Source organism: Schistocerca serialis, chromosome 4 (genome assembly GCF_023864345.2).
Source record: "Schistocerca serialis cubense isolate TAMUIC-IGC-003099 chromosome 4, iqSchSeri2.2, whole genome shotgun sequence".
Classification (NCBI taxonomy): domain Eukaryota; kingdom Metazoa; phylum Arthropoda; class Insecta; order Orthoptera; family Acrididae; genus Schistocerca; species Schistocerca serialis.
In genome coordinates this window covers 587087535-587110774 of record NC_064641.1, presented here as the reverse complement: position 1 = coordinate 587110774, position 23240 = coordinate 587087535, and the positions used below count along the sequence as shown (strand labels likewise).

General features: G+C 42.3%; 1 protein-coding gene across 3 annotated transcripts in view; it reads left to right on the top strand.

Moving 5' to 3' along the window:
• LOC126475336 (eukaryotic translation initiation factor 5B) overlaps window positions 1-23240 on the top strand; it is a 425184-nt gene that overhangs the window by 188127 nt on the left and 213817 nt on the right. For all 3 annotated transcript variants that reach the window (XM_050103135.1, XM_050103136.1, XM_050103134.1), the window contains exons 15-16: window positions 2187-2268; window positions 9783-9964. In XM_050103135.1, coding sequence (XP_049959092.1) covers window positions 2187-2268; window positions 9783-9964 — 264 coding nt within the window. The remainder of the gene's footprint in view (window positions 1-2186; window positions 2269-9782; window positions 9965-23240) is intronic.

Below are 23240 nucleotides of genomic sequence, written 5' to 3'. Positions count from 1 at the left end.
GACAGATTGTTATAAATGTAATGAATTGCTGGGGCAGAGAAACACTGGAGTACCAGCTATTTCGTATTCTTTGGTATGAATAAGTACCACACATGAAGGAAAACTTGTTTGTATACATGTACTATCATGAAATTTGCTGTGTTTACACTATGGCAAGTGGCGAGTTTGAAGTGCAAATGGCACACGTTGGCAGTATTGCAGAATGCTCCACTTCGACCACTCAATGTGGGGTCGAGTAGACTGCACACTACATTTTGCAGTCATGAAGTCAATAGTGGGCTTTCAACTATCAATTTTTGCGCACGCATATGAATGACCCCCAGTGTGAACTGTGTGCATTTTGATTATTCATTTCCTTTGAAGTGCGTGTGCTTCAGTATGTTACTACAAAGCAGCAGTTCATTGAAAATGTATCACAAACACATCATCCCCATCATTAAACGTCCCTTAATAAATTATCAGAGATGGAAGGCTTCAAGAGATCTTATCATAAGAGACAAAACTCATGAATTAATCTGTAGCGTAATGAATAATGTCGTGGCATACAGAGTTAAAGGTGGTAGGTTCGCTTCCTGCTACATTCTAAAAATTGTCCATTTTAACATTGTTAAGACAGTCGGGGACTTTTTTATGAATGCAATACCACTATGTTCTGCAGTATTGGATCTTTTCATATTTCCGTCTGATTAGAAAACAAAGCATGAAATAAATATTTAGCTTTCCATTTCCGTATGTGTGATGATTTCCAAGTTTGTGGGTGATGATTTCCAAGTTTGTGGCTAGGCGTGGACCTAAAAGAACAGTTTATATTGCTGCAAGTGTAATGATGACCAATAACATTCATATTATTCCTCCTTACAAATATTTTGCACGTTGTGCAACCACAGACACATTTCCGTAAAGAGTTCTAACTACAGCTGAAATTCTCCTGTCACTAACACATCCATAAATGTATGAACTCAGTGCTGTAGTGATTGTTAAATTGATAGACTCATTTCTGGTCACCTTCACAGTGCCATACATCACGATTACATCAGTTCCTGCAAAAGATAATGTGAAACATACTGGATCCATTGGCACAATGAACAAGGAAAAGTTTACTAGGAACATGTTAGAGGTCACTGCACTCGTGTCACCGGAGTATGCTGCATTCACTGCCATTGTGCCATTGTCTACAGAAGGAAAAGCGTGCACCCCCCCCCCCCCCCCCCATATGTTAGATTCTGATGTCTTTCAATGTGTTCACAGTTTTGGTGTAATTCATCATGTACTCAATTTTTGTTTTTTTCTGAGTGAGCACAAAGGAAAGATCTCTCAAAAATGCATGTTTTGGATGTTATGACATATAATTTATAGTTGTAGCATGTTGGAAAAGGCTCATTTACCTTGTACCCGGATACCACTCAGTTTTTTGATGAGTTTTTACTTGCTGTTACATATCTGTGATTTTTCAGAACTGGTGAAATTGATTACCACCATTTATTGTATAAGATTGTATTACACATTTAATTTCTTTCACTTATACAGATTTTATATTGTGTTGGAGAGGATTAGAGTTTCAGTCATATGTGCTGCAAATTACGTATGTTTTGCTTGTATTTTGGGAATGTTTTAACATTTTCCTCAATTTTGCATTTTCTTCAGTTTTGCATTTTTTTTAAGTCTGGACCACACGAAAACGTAAAATAGGGGTTTAACTGTAGAATGCAATTAACAGGATAGATTATTTATTACCATGCAGTGTTTATAGGAAGGAAACAGGCTGTCACAATGTCTTTATCCTGCTGTACCTCTCGTGACATCGTGAGTGACATTTCGTGTTCATCCCTGTTTACTCTCGTTTCCTCCAATCCATACTTATTTCATGCAAGGCAATGAACTACTAGCTGCCTGCCTTTTCCTGCTACTACTCGTTTACTTATTCAGTCAGTCAGTCATTTTCTGTAGATTCCATTTTGAAGGAGTATCTTCAGGGATATGATGAGAATCAAGTTTAAAGCACTGTAATATAAGTGTGGGTGAGCAAAAGAAATAAACACATTTTACATTTGCAGAAGAAATTTTGCTATGAAAAATGAAGCATTTACCACCCTTTTGAGCTAATTTACAAGTTTCTTGAGAGATCTTTGTATGATGATGTATGTTTGAGGAAATATTAAATCAGTATATGTACTTTCCTGTTGCAGAATGCGTATGTGGAGTACAAGGAGATACAAGCAGCACAGGGTGTCAAGATAGCAGCAAAGGAATTAGAAAAAGCAATTGCAGGTTAGTAATTTTCACTCTGTTTGCTCTTTAAAGTTGTGTAAAAGGATGAAGCATCATTAGCAATATGTTTCCTCTTAGTCCATGATAGAGTAATGACTATTATTGTGCTTCTATTCCATAATGAAGTTGTTGTTCTTGGTGTGGTGGTCGCGGTGGCTGTTGTTGTTGTTGTTGTTGTTGTTATTGTTATCTAATGCGGCTCTTCATGCTTGTCTGTCTTTCCTGGGTATCTTCATCTTTGCATAACTGCTGCAACATACATCCTTTTGAACCTGTTTATGGTTTCAAGTCTTGGTTTCTCTGTCCAAGTTTTACATCCCACACTTGTCTTCCATTACGAAATTGATGATGCCTTGATGCCTTTGGGATGTATTAACAGCTAATCACTTCTTTTAGTTATGTTGCACCATGAATTTATTTTTCCCCTTGTTGGGTTTAGCATCTCCTCATTAGTTGTTTGAACTATCTGTTTTATCTTCAGTATTCCTATGTAGCATCACATTTAAAAGCTTCTGTTTTCATTTTGTCTGAACTGTTTCATATTTTATTTCTGTACAAGACTGCACATCAGAAAAATGTCTTCAGAAGAAAAAGTCATACCCTCTAAATTTATATTAATTGTTAACAAACTTCTCTACCTCAGAAGTGCTTTTCTTGTTATTGCCTGTCTGCATTTTGTATCCTCTCTGCTTCTGCCGTCATCAGTTATATCACTTTCCCAATAGTGAAACTCATCTGCTACTTGCAGTGTTTCATTACCTAATGTAATTCCCTCAGTATCACCTGATTTAATTCAGCTACATTCCATTACCCTTGTTTTACTTTCGATCATGATCATCTTACAACTTCTTTTAAAGTCATTGTATGTTCCGTTCACGTGCTGTTGCAAGTCCTTTGCCATCTCTGATATAATTATATGTCATCGGCAAACCTCGTAGTTTCTATTTCTTCTCCCTGAACTTTAATTCTCTTCCGAACTTTCTCCTTGGTTCCTTCACATCTTGCTCAGTGTTCAGATTGAATCACACCAGGTATAAGCTACAACCCCGTCTCATTCCCTTCACATCTATAGCATTTGTTTCATATTTTTCAGCTCTTCTAGATGCAGTCTCTTTTTCTGTATAGGTTGTAGATAAACATATGCTCCCTTTATTTTATTCCTAGTGCCTTTGGAATTTAAAAGACTGTATTCCAGTAAATATTAAATTTACAAATCTACAAATTTACTAAACATAGTTTAACCTTCCCTTAAACTGTCTTCACGATAAGTTGTAATATCAGTATTGCCTCACATGATCCTATTTTTCTCCAGAATCCAAATTGATTTCTGAGGTTGACCTCTTATCAGTTTTTTTTCCCATTCTTTTGTAAATAATGTGTGTCAGTATTTTGCAACCATGACTTATTAGATTCTGGTTGGGTAATATTCACACGTCAGTATCTCTGTCCGCAGCTCGTGGTTTAGGGGCTAGCGTTGCTGTCTCTGGATCACGGGGTCCCGGGTTCGATTTCCAGCCAGGTTGGGGATTTTCTCTGCCTGGGGACTGAGTGTTTGTGTTGTCATCATCATCATCATCATCATCATCATCATCATTTGTGAGAGTGGCTAGATTGTGAAAAGAAAATGATCCGTGTAGAAATTGTAAACATTGGGACTTTGTACGGGCACTGATGACCATGCAGTTGAGCGCCCCACTAACCAATCATCATCATCACATGACCATCTGCTCAGTTTGGAATTGGAATTACTAGAGTCTTCTTAGAGTGTAATGGTAATTTGCCTGTCTTATATACCGAGTGTGGACAAAAATAAGGAAACACCAGAAACGCAACACGTTACCTACGTAATACGGTGTATGAAACCTATTGGCATTCCAAACAGCTTCCAATCATCCCAGAATGGATGATAAAAGCTCCCGTATGGTTTTTCAAGGGAATCCTTTACCATTCTTAGTGCAAAGTGGGAAGTTCAGGTAGCAAAGATGGAGGTGGATAGCGATTGTGCACCCTCCTCTCCAACATAGACCACAGAGTCACAATAACATTGATATCTGATGACTGTGGTGGCCAGGGCAGATGGAACAGTTCACTTTTGTGCTTACATACCAGTCCTGGATAATGCGCGCTGTGTGAACGGGAGCTTTTTCATCTTGGAACACAGCATTGCCACTGTGGAATGAACGCTGTACTTTGAGATGGACCTGATCAACTAATGATCGCATAGTCATTGGCAGTAATATGACGTTGCAAGAGTATCCATGGGGCCCATGGAACAACATGACATGGCTGCCCAAATCATCGCTGTATTTCCACCTAACTTTGCTCTTGGGACATGTAATCAAGGAGCAAGACTCTTCCAACCAAAAGACTTTCTTCCATTGCTTCATAGTCCAAGTTTTATGGCTTTGGCACCATGTTTTCCTGTTATGAGTATTTGGGTTACTAATGAGTGGTTTTGAAATTAAAGTTCACCCTGCAATTTCCTGCTTATGGAGATCCCTCTGCAGTGTTTTGCTGCTGACAGGGTTCATGAGTGTGACATTCAGTTCTGCTGCAACTTCTGCAATGTCCTCCTCTAATATGTTGTCACAATCCCCTTCAGTGACCTTCTGTCATGATTGCTCAGCACATGCTTGCATCCATGTTGTGGCTTTGTAAATGATGTTTTTCGGTTTCCCCTGTAAGCAGTATAAATCTTCAATACGGCACCTATTGAGAGGCCAAACATTTCTGCTATCTTGGTTATGGAAACACCTACCATATGAATAACAATAATTTGCCCACATTTGAATTCACTTAACTCCAAGATAATGCACTCACAACTACACAGAACAGTGTCCTGACCACAACTGACACTTGCAGTATACTGAGACATTGCACAGGTGATTTTTGTTGTCACCGAGTGACGTGGTGCAGTGGTTAGCACACTGGACTCGTATTCGGGAGGACAATGGTTCAAACCTGTGTCTGGTCATCCAGGTCTAAGTTTTCCATGGTTTCCCTAAATTGCTCCGGGCAAATGCCGGGATGATTCCTTTGAAAGGGCATGGCTGATTTCCTTTCCCATCCTTGACACAATCAGAGCTTGTGCTCCATCTGTAATGACCTCGATGTCCGCTTCCTTTCATGGTCAAATACCGCAGCACAACCTGTAGGCTTGGCTAGCACCTGCATTTATGTTCAAGGATGCATTTTTCATGGTGTTCCCATAGTTTCGTCCAACCGCTATACCTTGCACACCAGGTAGAATAGTTTCGTCATGGCTGGCTCTCCCAAGAATCTCAATAATCCTTCAGAGTCAATCAGATTCTATTAACATACACTCCTGGAAATTGAAATAAGAACACCGTGAATTCATTGTCCCAGGAAGGGGAAACTTTATTGACACATTCCTGGGGTCAGATACATCACATGATCACACTGACAGAACCACAGGCACATAGACACAGGCAACAGAGCATGCACAATGTCGGCACTAGTACAGTGTATATCCACCTTTCGCAGCAATGCAGGCTGCTATTCTCTCATGGAGACGATCGTAGAGATGCTGGATGTAGTCCTGTGGAACGGCTTGCCATGCCATTTCCACCTGGCGCCTCAGTTGGACCAGCGTTCGTGTTGGACGTGCAGACCGCGTGAGACGACGCTTCATCCAGTCCCAAACATGCTCAATGGGGGACAGATCCGGAGATCTTGCTGGCCAGGGTAGTTGACTTACACCTTCTAGAGCACGTTGGGTGGCACGGGATACATGCGGACGTGCATTGTCCTGTTGGAACAGCAAGTTCCCTTGCCGGTCTAGGAATGGTAGAACGATGGGTTCGATGACGGTTTGGATGTACCGTGCACTATTCTGTGTCCCCTCGACGATCACCAGTGGTGTACGGCCAGTGTAGGAGATCGCTCTCCACACCATGATGCCGGGTGTTGGCCCTGTGTGCCTCGGTCGTATGCAGTCCTGACTGTGGCGCTCACCTGCATGGCGCCAAACACACATACGACCATCATTGGCACCAAGGCAGAAGCGACTCTCATCGCTGAAGACGACACGTCTCCATTCGTCCCTCCATTCACGCCTGTCGCGACACCACTGGAGGCGGGCTGCACGATGTTGGGGCGTGAGCGGAAGACGGCCTAACGGTGTGCGGGACCGTAGCCCAGCTTTATGGAGACGGTTGCGAATGGTCCTCGCCGATACCCCAGGAGCAACAGTGTCCCTAATTTGCTGGGAAGTGGCGGTGCGGTCCCCTACGGCACTGCGTAGGATCCTACAGTCTTGGCGTGCATCCGTGCGTCGCTGCGGTCCGGTCCCAGGTCGACGGGCACGTGCACCTTCCGCCGACCACTGGCGACAACATCGATGTACTGTGGAGACCTCACGCCCCACGTTTTGAGCATTTCGGCGGTACGTCCACCCGGCCTCCCGCATGCCCACTATACGCTCTCGCTCAAAGTCCGTCAACTGCACATACGGTTCACGTCCACGCTGTCGCGGCATGCTACCAGTGTTAAAGACTGCGATGGAGCTCCGTATGCCACGGCAAACTGGCTGACACTGACGGCGGCGGTACACAAATGCTGCGCAGCTAGCGCCATTCGACGGCCAACACCGCGGTTCCTGGTGTGTCCGCTGTGCCGTGCGTGTGATCATTGCTTGTACAGCCCTCTCGCAGTGTCCGGAGCAAGTATGGTGGGTCTGACACACCGGTGTCAATGTGTTCTTTTTTCCATTTCCAGGAGTGTATTATATTTTAATTCCATTAATCTTAAGAATGTTTCAGGGTTCATTCTTCTTCCTTTTCAGAAGCTGTTTTTTTGTTCGTGTTTTTCAGTGCAAGGTTCTTTGTTGTATAGATGTAAAAGTGTGTAATTGTGTTTGTGAATTCTGTTTTGAATGGCTGTATTTTCAGACAGAAATCCAACACAGAGTTGCACAAGACTGTCCAACTTTTTTTTTTTTTATGGATGCTGGGATTTTACTTTCAACAAGGCTATAGCAGACCATTTTGCCCATCTGTACTCATAAGTAGTAGTGTTGCATCTCAAATGATGATAATATTGTTAGAATGAAGAATCCATACGTTATTTCCTTTTTCTTCCATTGAGGTCGGTGACCTATCTCCAGCTTTTATAAATGGATGTTACTATTGCATACTTCTGTCTTTCATGAATTGCACCTTGATTCATTGATTGGTTACAAAGGTAATACGAGGATGGTGCTACCAAGGTAGCACAGAATTGTTGTACTTTGGCTGAGATAGCATCATAGCCAGAAGATTTAGTACATTTTAGTCCCTAATAATTTTTGTGACTCCTCTAATAAAGGATTTGGCAAAACAGGTGTCTGGTGGTGGAGTGTGCCATGCTTTTCTGAATACATCAAATGGTTCCACCATTGATGAATAGTTTTTTGCCAGTGTTTCCAGCTACTTTTAGAAAGATTTTTGTGAATTTAATAGCCAGTGTTCCGAATTTTGTGTCCTATGCCCCACTGCTAGTCATTCAAGAGTGGAATATTTTTGGTTTACTAAGTTAAACGATGCCTAAAACTGCTCCAAATTTTCTCTGCTCTCTCCTCAGAATATTGAATTTTTTGTTCATTGGGTGTGGTTTTTGTTTTCTTGGTTACATACTAGTGAATTTTACATAATGGATTATAATTGAATTTCTGTGTGTCCTTCCACCCTGAAGATGTAACTGAGTTAACATTTAGAATTCTGCGAAATTTTCCTTTTCTTTCATAGTTGCCATTGCTGCCATTGGACCATCATGACCAAATAGACCATCTTGGGATTCAGATTTTTTTGAAAAGGCACATGAATTTAGAAATAAATTATCATTTGCTGTTACTGTATGTCCTGTTCTTGTTGGGGGTGTTACTATGGGGATCACACCAAAGCTGGACATCAGTAACTTAAGAAGTCCTTGATCATTACTATCTGAGATAAAAAGTATTGAAATTTCCCTGTGCAGTCGATTCCCAGTTATTTCTACTAATTCTTACTGTTGTCCTCTCCAATTGCTTAAATTTTTTTTAGAAAATCTCCTGCTGTGTGTATATAGATTGTCAGACTTACTATTGTGTATGTTTCCAAGTCTGCTACTGAAGCACATCACTCGCATAGGTTTCAGTACAGTATTTACTGACGTCTATGGCTGGAACTTTATTCCACTTTCTGTATGCATAACCATTCCCGCCCTTCTTCAGATTACTTCTTCTGTAACGCGACACTATCTCGCATCCACCAAGATGCATCTGTTCAGTTTTTGTAATTTCCAAAAGATGCCACTCACAAATAACTGCCTTTAGATTTTTCACTGTTGTGCATTGTTGTGAGAAGCTCAGCTTATAATTTAACAAACTTCTTATGTTTAGTTACAACTTTTTTAAATTGGAACACACACACACACACACACACACACACACACACACACACACACACAAACAAACAAAACAAAAAAAACTGCTATTCGACACCACATATTGTTCTTTCTGCTCATTTTTTACTTTTAAGTGATGAGTTACTCCAGAAAATTATTCCCTAAGACATTGAGTGGAAATCTGCAAAGTTTGTTAGGGTGTTGATTCGTTTCTTTCTAAGACTAAAAATTATAGAAATAGCAATGGTAGTTGTTCTAGCATGTCAGTTCAAATTTTAATCAGTACATACAGCCAGGAATCTGGGGAGCATTCTACCATGTTTGCTGATGTCTGTTCGTGTGCTACATCAGTTGTTTGTTGGACTGTATTATATAAAACTGAATATAGCGTGTGTTCTCAAAATTTAGAGTGAGTCCATTTTCAGAGAATCATTTAATAATTCTTTAAAATTTTAACAATTGCTTCCATTGTTTCCTCTTTTATGGGGTCCATTATAGCCCTAGTGTTATCTGCAGAAAAGGCCATCTATGCCTGATGAATGTCAAATGGAAGTTTATTTACATTTGTAAAGAACAGAAGTGGACCCAAATTGAACCCTGTGGGATTCCCTTTGTGATTCCTCACCAGTCACTAAAATTTTCCGGCCATCCAACAATGCTTGCACTATTCAGCCCAACTATTTGTATTCTGTTTAAGCATGATGGAAACCAGTTGCGTGTAAAGCCATCAGTTGCACAAAACTTAAGTTGTTCTAAGAAACCAATGTGTTTTACACAATAAAATGCATTGGAATGATAAAAAAATACCACTTGTCAATATTTTATTACTTAATTATTATTATTTAATTATTTAATGCTTGGTGAGCGAGCATACAAACAGCATTCTTCATTGAGGAACCCTTCTGGAATCCAAAGTGTGATGTCCAAAGTAAATAGTTCCTATTTAAATTTGAGGCTACTCCTCAATACATTTCTTTTCAAAAATTGAGATTTCAGTGGGGAAATTGGGTGATAATTATTTAAGTCTGTTTAAAACCTCTCATATAAAGAGGTTTAATGGTGGCATATTTTAATCTGCCTGGAAAATAAAATATTGTGATGATGTATCAGTTTATTCTGTTTCTTTTCTATAGGGCTCAATTTGCTAGTTGCACAAAAGCCAGATGAAGTGGACATCTTGCGAGATGAAGTTGCAAGAGAATTGCGTTCAGCTTTAAGCAAAATAAAGCTTGCTGAAAGAGGGGTGTATGTGCAGGCATCTACCCTTGGCTCACTTGAAGCATTGTTGGAATTTCTGCGAACTTCCAAGATACCAGTGAGTAATGATAAATAATGTTTTGAAGTTTTTAATTGTATATTGCTTTTACTCAAAATATTTTGTCTGTAGCCTAAGAAATATGCCTTGTCATACTGTTAACACTGTTGGTGTTATGTGATAATATTCCTAGTTATTTGTGTGTTATTTAGTTTGGTGAAGAATGCACTTTTATAGTGGTTCTGTCTGAATGTTTTGAGAAGTTTTGGACTTGGGCGGGGGTTAACAGATTGTTGTTCCAAGCTTGAACAGGATATGAATATTATAATTGCTGGAAGCACCTGTATTATAATTCTGTGAAATTCAGGCTGGAGGACATCTAAGAGACAATTTTGTTCTTGTTTGAAAGCCAGCCTTACTTTGAGCGATAACATTTGACAGTTATTCTCCTTCTGTGGTCGTGGTCTTTCATTAATTCATTGGTTCCAAGCATGAAAGACTTTCTTTTAAATCAGCTTCTCACTTCTACCACTATTATTACATAACAGAACTCTTGCACATTGTTTAATTGTTTTTCCTCCATGGCAGTTCTTGCCATTGAATTCCTTTGTGCAGTCAAGCATTACATTGTAAAATAGGCCTGTCTTATCTGCACTGACAATGTTTTTAGGAGTGTATCATTCTTTCAGACGAATTTCTATCCAATCTTGCACTGTCTCAGGATCAACACTTTTGCTTTTGTCATACACATTCTGACAACTGATGCCATGTCTAACCTCAATTTATGCAGCCAAGCTACTGAAGCCTTGAACTTTCCATACGGAGTTGACCAACAATTTAGTTGCTTTTTCACAAAGCCTCAAAGCATTGGGCTGCTAGCAGGAAAGCCTTCTGCTGTTTGTTGCCGGCTGGATCCACTGAAGTTCTCCACATCTTTATATTTCCCACCCTGAATGCATGTCGACGTACTAGCAGGAATTCCAAACACAATTGTGCTGTCCTCAATTTCCACTGCCTTCACTACAATAGAATTTTTGGTAGACATAGCAATTTCTAATTCACTCACTTTATATTACTATTTTCATTCGCTACCCTCAAAATCCATAGTTTTTCAGTGATTGTAATGCTTTTGTTCTTTCTTTCACACATGTTGTCAGTTCTCACATAATTAGAAATACAGTAATTATGGTACTGAAGCTCATAAGTAAGCCTAATTAAAGCAACTGCCTAGCTCACTCATTTGTTACATAGTTTAATTCTTAATTTCTTTGCGTGTTTTTGGTACTTGCATTGTTTAATTCATAAATTTTGGGCGTATTATGGTATTTGAGAGTTGTAGCATCGCGTTTTAGTACCTGAATAGTGTAAATTCGCGTAGTCTTCTGTTTTTGTTTTGAACGGCCAGTGTCGGTTGGTCACAGTCAGTGTGCTCCCTGCTGCCGTTGGATAAGCAGCTGAGCAGCAAGTCGTATACTCCTAGCTCACTCATTTGTTACATAGTTTAATTCTTAATTTCTTTGCGTGTTTTTGGTACTTGCATTGTTTAATTCATAAATTTCGGGCGTATTATAGTATTTGAGAGTTGTAGCATCGCGTTTTAGTACCTGAATAGTGTAAATTCGCGTAGTCATTTGTCTTCTGTTTTTGTTTTGAATGGCCAGTGTCGGTTGGTCAGTCAGTGTGCTCCCTGCCGCCGTTGGATAAGGAGCTGCAGCAGCAAGTCGTATACTCCTAGCTCACTCATTTGTTACATAGTTTAATTCTTAATTTCTTTCCGTGTTTTTGGTACTTGCATTGTTTAATTCATAAATTTCGGGCGTATTATAGTATTTGAGAGTGTAGCATCGCGTTTTAGTACCTGAATAGTGTAAATTCGCGTAGTCTCCTTCCGCCGCCGAGCAGTGTCAGCAGTGCGCAAGTAGCAGCATTACTGCATTTACTAGGCAATCTTGTATTTTAATGACCGTTTAAATTTTGTTGATTTGTTTGCGCTCTCTGTAGATTAGTTCAGACATTCTTTGCAAAACAGTTTTTAGCATGGAGAGGGACTGCAACTGCTGTGTTCGGATGCAGGCTGAGTTGGCATCCTTTCGCTCCCAGCTTCAGGCAGTGTTGGCTTCGGTCACACAGCTTGAGGCTGTTGCCAATGGGCATCACTGTGGGGGGTCCGGATGGGGGTTTGTCGGGGACGGCCAGCTCGTCCCACGCATCCCCTGATCGGACTACGACTGTGGTTGCCCGGGATACTGCCCGCATTGAGGCTGATCCCTCACCTGTGGTAGAGTGGGAGGTCGTCTCAAGGTGTGGCAGGGGGCGAAAGACATTCCGGAGGGCTGAACGGAAAGCCTCTCCAGTTTGTCTGACGAACCGGTTTCAGGCTCTGTCTCAGGCTGATACTGATCTTCGGCCTGACATGGCTGCTTGTCATGTTCCAGAGGTTGCCCCTCAGTCTGCAAGATCCGGGCAGTCGCAGAGGGTGGGCTTACTGGTAGTTGGGAGCTCCAACGTCAGGCGCGTAATGGGGCCCCTTAGGGAAATGGCAGCAAGAGAGGGGAAGAAAACCAATGTGCACTCCGTGTGCATACCGGGGGGAGTCATTCCAGATGTGGAAAGGGTCCTTCCGGATGCCATGAAGGGTACAGGGTGCACCCATCTGCAGGTGGTCGCTCATGTCGGCACCAATGATGTGTGTCGCTATGGATCGGAGGAAATCCTCTCTGGCTTCCGGCAGCTATCTGATTTGGTGAAGACTGCCAGTCTCGCTAGCGGGATGAAAGCAGAGCTCACCATCTGCAGCATCATCAACAGGACTGACTGCGGACCTTTGGTACAGAGCCGAGTGGAGGGTCTGAATCAGAGGCCGAGACGGTTCTGCGACCGTGTGGGCTGCAGATTCCTCGACTTGCGCCGTAGGGTGGTGGGGTTTCGGGTTCCGCTGGATAGGTCAGTAGTCCACTACACGCAACAAGCGGCTACACAGGTAGCAGGGGTTGTGTGGCGTGGGCTGGGCGGTTTTTTAGGTTAGATGGCCTTGGGCAAGTACAGAAAGGGCAACAGCCTCAACGGGTGCGGGGCAAAGTCAGGACATGCGGGGACCAAGCAGCAATCGGTATTGTAATTGTCAACTGTCGAAGCTGCGTTGGTAAAGTACCGGAACTTCAAGCACTGATAGAAAGCACCAAAGCTGAAATCGTTATAGGTACAGAAAGCTGGCTTAAGCCAGAGATAGAAAGGATAGATTGCATGCAACCGGTGGTGGAGTGTTCGTCGCTGTTAGTAGTAGTTTATCCTGTAGTGAAGTAGAAGTGGATAGTTCCTGTGAATTATTATGGGTGGAGGTTACACTCAACAACCGAGATAGGTTAATAATTGGCTCCTTTTACCAACCTCCCGACTCAGCAGCATTAGTGGCAGAACAACTGAGAGAAAATTTGGAATACATTTCACATAAATTTTCTCAGCATGTTATAGTCTTAGGTGGAGATTTCAATTTACCAGATATAGACTGGGACACTCAGATGTTTAGGACGGGTGGTAGGGACAGAGCATCGATGACATTATACTGAGTGCACTATCCGAAAATTACCTCGAGCAATTAAACAGAGAACCGACTCGTGGAGATAACATCTTGGACCTACTGATAACAAACAGACCCGAACTTTTCGACTCTGTATGTACAGAACAGGGAATCAGTGATCATAAGGCCGTTGCAGCATCCCTGAATATGGAAGTTAATAGGAATATAAAAAAGGGAGGAAGGTTTATCTGTTTAGCAAGAGTAATAGAAGGCAGATTTCAGACTACCTAACAGATCAAAACGAAAATTTCTGTTCTGACACTGACAATGTTGAGTGTTTATGGAAAAAGTTCAAGGCAATCGTAAAATGCATTTTAGACAGGTACGTGCCGAGTAAAACTGTGAGGGACGGGGAAAAACCCACCGTGGTACAACAACAAAGTTAAGAAACTACTGCGAAAGCAAAGAGAGCTCCACTCCAAGTTTAAACGCAGCCAAAACCTCTCGGACAAACAGAAGCTAAACGATGTCAAAGTTAGCGTAAGGAGGGCTATGCGTGAAGCGTTCAGTGAATTCAAAAGTAAAATTCTATGTACCGACTTGACAGAAAATCCTAGGAAGTTCTGGTCTTACGTTAAATCAGTAAGTGGCTCGAAACAGCATATCCAGACACTCCGGGATGATGATGGCATTAACATAGGATGACACGCGTAAAGCTGAAATACTAAACACCTTTTTCCAAAGCTGTTTCACAGAGGAAGACCGCACTGCAGTTCCTTCTCTAAATCCTCGCACAAATGAAAAAATGGCTGACATCGAAATAAGTGTCCAAGGAATAGAAAAGCAACTGGAATCACTCAATAGAGGAAAGTCCACTGGACCTGACGGGATACCAATTCGATTCTACTCAGAGTACGCGAAAGAACTTGCCCCCCTTCTAACAGCCGTGTACCGCAAGTCTCTAGAGGAACGGAGGGTTCCAAATGATTGGAAAAGAGCACAGATAGTCCCAGTCTTCAAGAAGGGTTGTCGAGCAGATGCGCAAAACTATAGACCTATATCTCTGACATCGATCTGTTGTAGAATTTTCGAACATGTTTTTTGTCATGTCGTTTTTGGAAACCCAGAATCTACTATGTAGGAATCAACATGGATTCCGGAAACAGCGATCGTGTGAGACCCAACTCGCTTTATTTGTTCATGAGACCCAGAAAATATTAGATACAGGCTCGCAGGTAGATGCTATTTTTCTTGACTTCCGGAAGGCGTTCGATACAGTTCCGCACTGTCGCCTGATAAACAAAGTAAGAGCCTACGGAATATCAGACCAGCTGTGTGGCTGGATTGAAGAGTTTTTAGCAAACAGAACACAGCATGTTGTTATCAATGGACAGACGTCTACAGACATTAAAGTAACCTCTGGCGTGCCACAGGGGACTGTTATGGGACCATTGCTTTTCACAATATATATAAATGACCTAGTAGATAGTGTCAGAAGTTCCATGCGGCTTTTCGCGGATGATGCTGTAGTATACAGAGAAGTTGCAGCATTAGAAAATTGTAGCGAAATGCAGGAAGATCTGCAGCGGATAGGCACTTGGTGCAGGGAGTGGCAACTGACCCTTAACATAGACAAATGTAATGTATTGCGAATACATAGAAAGAAGGATCCTTTATTGTATGATTATATGATAGCAGAACAAACCCTGGTAGCAGTTACTTCTGTAAAATATCTGGGAGTATGCGTGCGCAACGATTTGAAGTGGAATGATCATATAAAATTAATTGTTGGTAAGGCGGGTACCAGGTTGAGATTCATTGGGAGAGTGCTTAGAAAATGTAGTCCATCAACAAAGGAGGTGGCTTACAAAACACTCGTTCGACCTATACTTGAGTATTGCTCATCAGTGTGGGATCCGTACCAGATCGGTCTGACGGAGGAGATAGAGAAGATCCAAAGAAGAGCGGCGCGTTTCGTCACAGGGTTATTTGGTAACTGTGATAGCGTTACGGAGATGTTTAATAAACTCAAGTGGCAGACTCTGCAAGAGAGGCGCTCTGCATCGCGGTGTAGCTTGCTCACCAGGTTTCGAGAGGGTGCGTTTCTGGCTGAGGTATCGAATATATTGCTTCCCCCTACTTATACCTCCCGAGGAGATCACGAATGTAAAATTAGAGAGATCAGAGTGCGCACGGAGGCTTTCAGACAGTCGTTCTTCCCGCGAACCATACGCGACTGGAACAGGAAAGGGAGGTAATGACAGTGGCACGTAAAGTGCCCTCCGCCACACACCGTTGGGTGGCTTGCGGAGTATAAATGTAGATGTAGATGTAGATGAATATGCATGTTACTTCACTGAATGCAGATAATCTGAGCCATGTTGTGGCTTATGATTTATGAGTGACACAACAGTTCCTGTCCAGTAGCACCCTAGTGCTGGTTCGGCAAAACTTGTGTAACTTCGGGAAAACAAATGACTCCTACACCTAGTATCAACCTTTCTTATGGTTATTACCAGTGCTGTAATTGTAAGTTTCATACTTCATACTTTATATTAAAAAAAGATGCTGTGACTTACCAAACGAGAAATAGATAGACACAATAAAAAAAACACACAAACACACACACAAATTTCAAGCTTTCACAACCCACGGTTGCTTCATCAGGAAAGAGGGGACGAGAGGGAAAGATGAAAGGATGTGGGTTTTAAGGGAGAGGTTAAGGAGTCATTCCAATCCCGGGAGCGGAAAGACTTACCTTAGGGGGAAAAAAGGGACAGGTATACACTCGCTCGCGCAACATTAGAAAATTATAGCAAAATGCAGGAAGACCTGCAGTAGGATGACACTAGGTGCAGGGAGTGTAGGTTGGCTCTCAACATAAACAAATGTAATGTATTTTGGATAAAAATTGGGGACCGCAGTAAATTGATCGAAATGTCAGCAGTTTAGTTGTTTTAGTAGTTTACAATGACACTGGCCATGGAAGCCCACGGATAGATGTAACATATTTTGCATTAAATAGGTAAAAAGACCAAGTATTCTATCATTACACGATTGCAGAAGAGTCACTGGAAGCAGCCACTTTCATATGACATCTAGAAGGTGTGTGTGTGTGTGAAGAAATTTAATTTGGAATGACCACATAAAACTTACTGCAGGTGAGGCAGATGCCAGACTGAGATTGGCTGCCTGAATCCTCAGGAAGAGTAGTCCACCCACAAAGAAGGCAGCTTACAAACATTTTGTTTGAACTATAATTGAAAATTGCTCATTAGTCTGTGATCCTTGCCAGATAGGATTGGCAGAGGAATAGAGATGATCCAAAGGAGAGCACTGTTTTTCATTACAGGTTATTTAGCAAGCGTGAAAACATCATGGAAATGCTCAACCAACTGAAGTGGCAGATGCTGCAAGAGAAATTTTCAGCATCACTGTGTGCCTTACTGTTCAAATTTTTGATAGCTTAGACTCATAGAAGAGTCAGTTAGTATACTGCTTTCTGTTACTGTGATAGTGCTCTTTGGGTTGTTTTTTCTTTTAGGTAGTCAGACTTCATTTATTAAAAATTATTTTCGGCTGAGAGTCTGGTGCACTTCCCATTCAAATTGCATAATCCGCAGTGGTCCGCCTTGCACGGTGTTGATTTAGTGTTTGATTTGTAATCATAAATTAATTCTGTGTTTTGCTATTGCACTATTCTGTGAGAGCTGTGAATGCATTGCTTTTGGTAGACTACTGGGTTGACCATTAAATATGTGCTCACCATCTGGTTTTGTGTCGGGCTCTTATGTTCCCTATCCTGCGAGCTTCCTCCACCACTGAGCAACTGCACATCTGCCTCCTACTTCTCTTTCACACTCTGTGTTCACCACAGATTCTGGCAAAATAAGACTATAAAGGTAAAAAACTAGAGAGATTTTAGCTCACATGGAGACTTACCAACAGTTAATCTTCCAGTGTACACTTCATGACTGGAGCAGGGAAAGTACCATCTGCCGCATACTGTAAGGTGGCTTGCGGACTGTAGATGTAGACAGTGAGCTTGTGGTTCAGGACTGTGTATTGCTATTTGTCAGTTGTGGTGGTGGTGGTGGTGGTGGTGGTGGTGGTGGTGGTTGTTGTTGTTGTTGTTTTCAAACACTGAAAAGAAAAGTGATAAGCTGCACTATGGTCCATCTATCTACTATTGCAGTCTGCAGTTTTCAGAATATTGTTGCCCATGACAGTTGACTCTGGTGGTACTTCATGTCCATTCGGTATTCAGCTGCTACACAGTAGGTATGAAAAGATCCCAGCCACATGACATTATGCCTGTATTATGATTTCTACTACTACCATGATTGATGATTATGATGATGATGATGATGATGATGATGATGATGATGATGAGGTCCCATACTCCGAGGAGTGTAGGGGATGATGCGGGAGACCCGCACCGCTGACTAGGCAAGGTCCTAGTGGAGGTGGTTTGCCATTGCCTTCCTCCGACCATAATAGGGATGAATGATGAATATGACACAACACCACCCAGTCATCTTCAGGCAGGGAAAATCCGTGACCCAGCCAGGAATCGAACCCGGGACCCCATGTGCAGGAAGCGAGAACGCTACCGCAAGACCACGAGCTGCAGACAGTGCCATGATTGGAACCTCAAAAAACTGTCTCCCTGTTTAAAAAGTTTTTGTGTCAGAAAATCTTAAGTCGCTCAGTGGCATACCGGTCGCTAGGTTCACTGCTGACTCCATAGATATTGCAGAGGACATTATCAAGAAATCTGAATTATTTGTGTTTCAGTTTCGACAGCAGTCTTTGTCTGTGTGTTTTTCTCCTGTGCTCCCTGTTTGCTGGGGATAATCTCTGGATCTACAGTGTGTTGCAATGTTGAATACTGCCACCACTGCATAATGACCCATTCTCTCCAGTATTTAGGATTCCTTGTGCGCACAGATTGGTACTTAGAGGAATTGCTGTTCTAGTAGTAAGGGGGGAGTGTGTTGGTGTAAATGAAGATGTGCCTCCTATGCCTTTTTACACTCAGTGTCACCATTGTTATCAAGGCTCTGCCATGTTAACTCGGGTTACAGATCTCCTGAACATCTGGTATTGTGTTCTAATCAGTTGTTTACACACAGATCGAGTCACATCCACATACTAAGTGCATTCCAGTTCCCAGTTTAGTGTTCTTTGGAATGCTTTCTTCTCCCCTTCTACATTCATTTATTTCTTTTATTCTGATTTGGTATGAGTACGTGCCAAGCTGTCAGTCACGTACCGGAAAGTAGGTCGGCCACATTGAGGGACTTCAGGTGTTGTAATCCAAACCTTGACTATTTGAAAAGAAGTTGTACGTTCAGCCTCCTTTTCAGCATCATCCCAGCTAGAGAAGAATCCAGTCTCTTGCTTGTTGTTGCTCTGTGGCCTGAATTTTGCGGTATTCATTCCTGTTCAGACAGTGCATAGCTGTTTTCTTCATTGCTTCTAAGCCAAGCAGACACATTGCGAGTAATACACTAAGCGCATCTGCAGAGATGGCACCAAAAACTCCAAACAGCCTGAGGAGCAATCCATGTACTCTTTTTGTAGCATGTGCTGATGTTATCAGTAGCAACATGTGAAGCCAGACACTTGCTCAGTAACACTCAATAGCAGTTAAATAGCCTTGTTATACTGTTGTGTTGATTGCAGTGGTGCCTGACTAAGTGTATCCTGCTTTTGTATTACTTTCGACCTCTCTTATCCACTTCCTCTAGATGAGTGCTGAAACTGAATTGCTCATCCACCTATGTATCTCGATACATTAGTGAAAATAATCAGTTTTTGAAAGTGTTATGTAATTGGAAGGATAAAAATCTACACACCAAGTGGTGGCAGGAAAATACACACACAAAGATATTTAAATATGAAAGCTTTTGGAACCAGTGGCTCCTCCTCCTGGTAGAAAGGTAGAAGTGAAAGGAAGAGAGGTGAAGGAAGAGGACTGGTTAGGTTTAAGAAATGGAGAGATTTCAGAAAAGTCACCCAGAATCCTGGGTCAGGAGAGACTTACTGGATTGGATGAGCTGGAAAGACACGACTGTTGTGGACGGGTGGAAGATAGGGTAATATACAAGACAGAGATTACTACCAAAACATTGTGCATGAGTTAACAAGAGCAGAAAGCTAAGTGCATTGCATGTCATAGAGGTGAGAGGGAGGAGGAGGGGGGGGAGGCAGATAGACAGGTCAAAAATGCAAGATACAGAAAACGAAAAGGGAGTGAAGAAAGGAATAGCTACTGTGAAGGAATGGCGAGACTGACGAAATTAACGTAGTTGAGGCCAGGTAGATGGCAAGAATGAAGGACATGTTGTAGTGCCGGTCCCCACCTGCAGCGTACTGAGAAACTGGTGTCTGGGGGAAGAATCCAGATGGCACTTGTGGTGCAACAGGCACTGAAGCCACGACTGTCATGTTGTGGAGCATGCTGTGCAACAGGGTACTGCGTGTCACCGGTATGCACCCTCTGCATAGGTCTATTCATCCTAACTGATAACTTGTTGGTAGTCATACAAATGTATGAGGGTGGTTGAAAAGTTCATGGAACGGGAAAAAAAGTACTTACATTACTGAAATTTTTTTTTTAATTTTCAGTGTAGTCTCCTTGTAGGTTAACGCACTTTGTCCAACCATGTTCAAGCTCCTTCATCCCATATCGAAAACGAGTGTAGCAACAATTCATACCTTAGTTCGCGTAATTTTGCCAAGGCGACAGTGTGGGGGCTCGCGTAAAGAGTCGCAGCCCCCATCTTACAGATAATTTTTTCATATCTAATTCTTCATTTAAAATGTGATATACCCTTTCAGATGGCATCTGGCAAGTGTGAGCAGTTTCATGTACTTTCAATCAGCGATCCTGCGTGACCATTTTGTGCACTTTTGCAGTGATTTCTGGAGTAGTGACATGTCTTGGTGTACCAGTGTGCAGATCATCATCTAAGCTCTCCTGATCAATTTTAAATTTATTTGTCCACTTGGCAACAGTTGAATATGAAGGAGCAGAGTCCCCCTGTGTATTCTGGAAATTGACATGAATGTCCTTTGCTTTTATAACTTTCTTTATGAAATACTTAATCACTGCGTGAATCACGATTTTTTTTCCATCTTCGCAAATCACTATGCAGGAACAACAACTGCCATGTCACTGCCACAGCTCTCTTCCAAGAGCACTAATGTGGCATGTGTTTACAGGTAACAGTCCAATGACTATCATGTGAACAACTCGTGCTAGCACTGACCTCTCCTGGTGATTCTGAGAACTTTTCAAACCACCCATTTAAAAGCTGAAACAGTGTTTACATAACAGCTGGTATACGGCGTATTATTTCACAGGTGGCTTTCCCTTTGATAGTACATGTTTTGCCAGTTAAAGGGCAGGTATAGGTTGTGGTCGTAGGGTACATAGGCCAAGTCTTATAGTGGGGGCAGTCACAGGAGTAGGATCCGTAGGGTAGGGAAAGTGGTGCAGAAGGAGCATAGAGTCTAACGAGGATATTGCGGAAATTTGGAGGGAAACAAAAAGCTATTCTAAGTGTGGTGGGGAGAATGTCAGACAGAGTGGACCTCATTTCAGAGCGTGTTTCTAGGAAGACATAGCCTAATTGAAGTAGCTAATTAATACTTCCAAGCCCAGGATAATACTGTGACAAGTGGTGTGCTCCGAAGTTGTTTTTTAGAGGGATCAGCAGTACGAGGATTGGATGTGATGGTCCAGAAAATCATCTTTTGAGCTAGGCTCATGGGGTAATTATGTCCAGTGAAGGCTGAGGTGTGAATTGATGTATTGCTATAACGCGTCTGTCTTTGGACAAATATGTTTGTCTCGAATACCAAGGCTATATGGGAGGGACATTTGATGTTGAAAGGATGACAACTGTCCAAATGGAAGTCCTGTTGTTTATTAGTAGGTTTAATGTGAACAGGAATGTGTAACAGACCTGTGGCGAGGATGACGCCAACGTAAAGAAAGTAGCGTGGGATTCGGAATAGGGCCATGTTTAAGTTGATTGGAAAAATGTGTTTTCCAAGAATTTTAACAGGTGATCCTCACAATGAGTCCATATCACAAAGATGTCTCAATGTATCTAAACCATACCAGAAGTGGGAGGCTTATGGATCCCAGGAAAGCCCCCTCCAAATGGCCCATGGAAAAGTTGGCATAGGAAGGAGCTATCCTAGTTCCCATAGCTGTGCCCCTGATCTATTTGTATGTCTAACCCCAAAGGTGAAGTAGTTTTCAGTAAGTGTAAAGTTGATTAAGGGGAGCAAGAAGGATGCCATAGGTTTTGAATTAGGTGGATGCTGACTGAGGAGGTGTTGAGCAGCAGACTGACCTTGTACATGCTGGATGTTGATTAGAGGGTGGTGGCATCAGTGGTGACAAGCAAAGTGTGTGGTGGGAGTGGGACAGGCACAGATTTCAGATGATCCAGAAAATGGTTGCTGTGTTTAATAAAGGAGGTAAGTCTTTGTGCTATATGTTTCAGGTGTTGATCAACAAGGCCAGATATATGTTTGGAGGATGCTTTGAAGCTAACAGCAGTAGGATGGCCAGGTTGCTTGGTTTTGTGGAGCTGAGGAAGAAGGTAAAAGGTGGGGTTGCGGTTTTCGGTGGGGTACGAAGTTCTGTGGATTGATATGTTAGTCCTTGTGATGGCCCTGAGGTTTTAAGGAGGGATTGTAGGTCAGTTTGAATCACAGGGATGGGTGTCAGACAGCTGGTATAGACCTTCATTTACATACCCCCATTAGTCAAGTACAACAGTGGTAGATCTCTTCTCGGCTGGTAGAATGATGATGGAGTCATCAGGTTTTAGGGAATGAAGAGTTCTGCAGAAGCCAGGTTAGGGACATGTTATAGGGACCTGCGGTAGGATTGTGAAGCAATGATGGATGTGGAGAATTCTTGGAAGGCTTGTAAGGGATGATTTTGAGACAGTGGTGGTGGATCAAGTTGGGATCGTGGTCAGAACTGTTCAAGGCAGGGTTTAGTGTCAGGTTTGCTGTTGAAAAGGTTTTCTGATTGGGTTGCAAAATGTTAAGAGGGTGAGTCAAATGAAAACCTTAAGTTTGTAATAACAAATCAAAATTTCGCACCGTTATCCTGTAAGTCGGTAAGCTTGCTACAAACAGCATACAGAATGGCCTGTAGTTGGCAGCACGGTGCAGATACACACATACTGTCGCAGTATCAGTGTAAAGGTGGCTGCCCCACTTGCGACTTGCACCAGGGAAGAACAGCGTTCTGTTATTCGGTTTTTGCGTAGTGAAGGTGTGAAACCTATTGAAATTCATCAACGAATGAAGGTTCAGTACGGTGATGCTTGTTTGTCACAGCAGCAAGTCTATGAATGTAGTAGGAAGTTCGCAAATGGTGTGACTTCAGTGGAAGATGCTCCTCGTCCAGGTCAGGCACAACGAGTTGTGACTCCACAGAACATTGCAGCAGTTGAAGCCATAGTGAAGGAAAACTGCTGAGTGACACCGAATGACATAGCAGCCTGTTTACAGATTAGTCATGGGTCGGCACACCACATTGTGCATATTGTGCTCCAATTTCAAAAAGTGTCTGCAAGGTGGGTGCCATGGCAGCTGACTCCTAAAATGAGAGAATGATGTGTTGATGCTTGTGAAGAACTTCTTTGGCGCTTTGAACGAGAAGGTGATGGCTTCCTTCCAAGAATCGTTATTGGGGACGAAACCTGGGTTCACTTCCACCAACCTGCATTTTGAGTGTCTTCCTCATCCACCATACGCACCAGACCTTGCCCCAAGTGATCT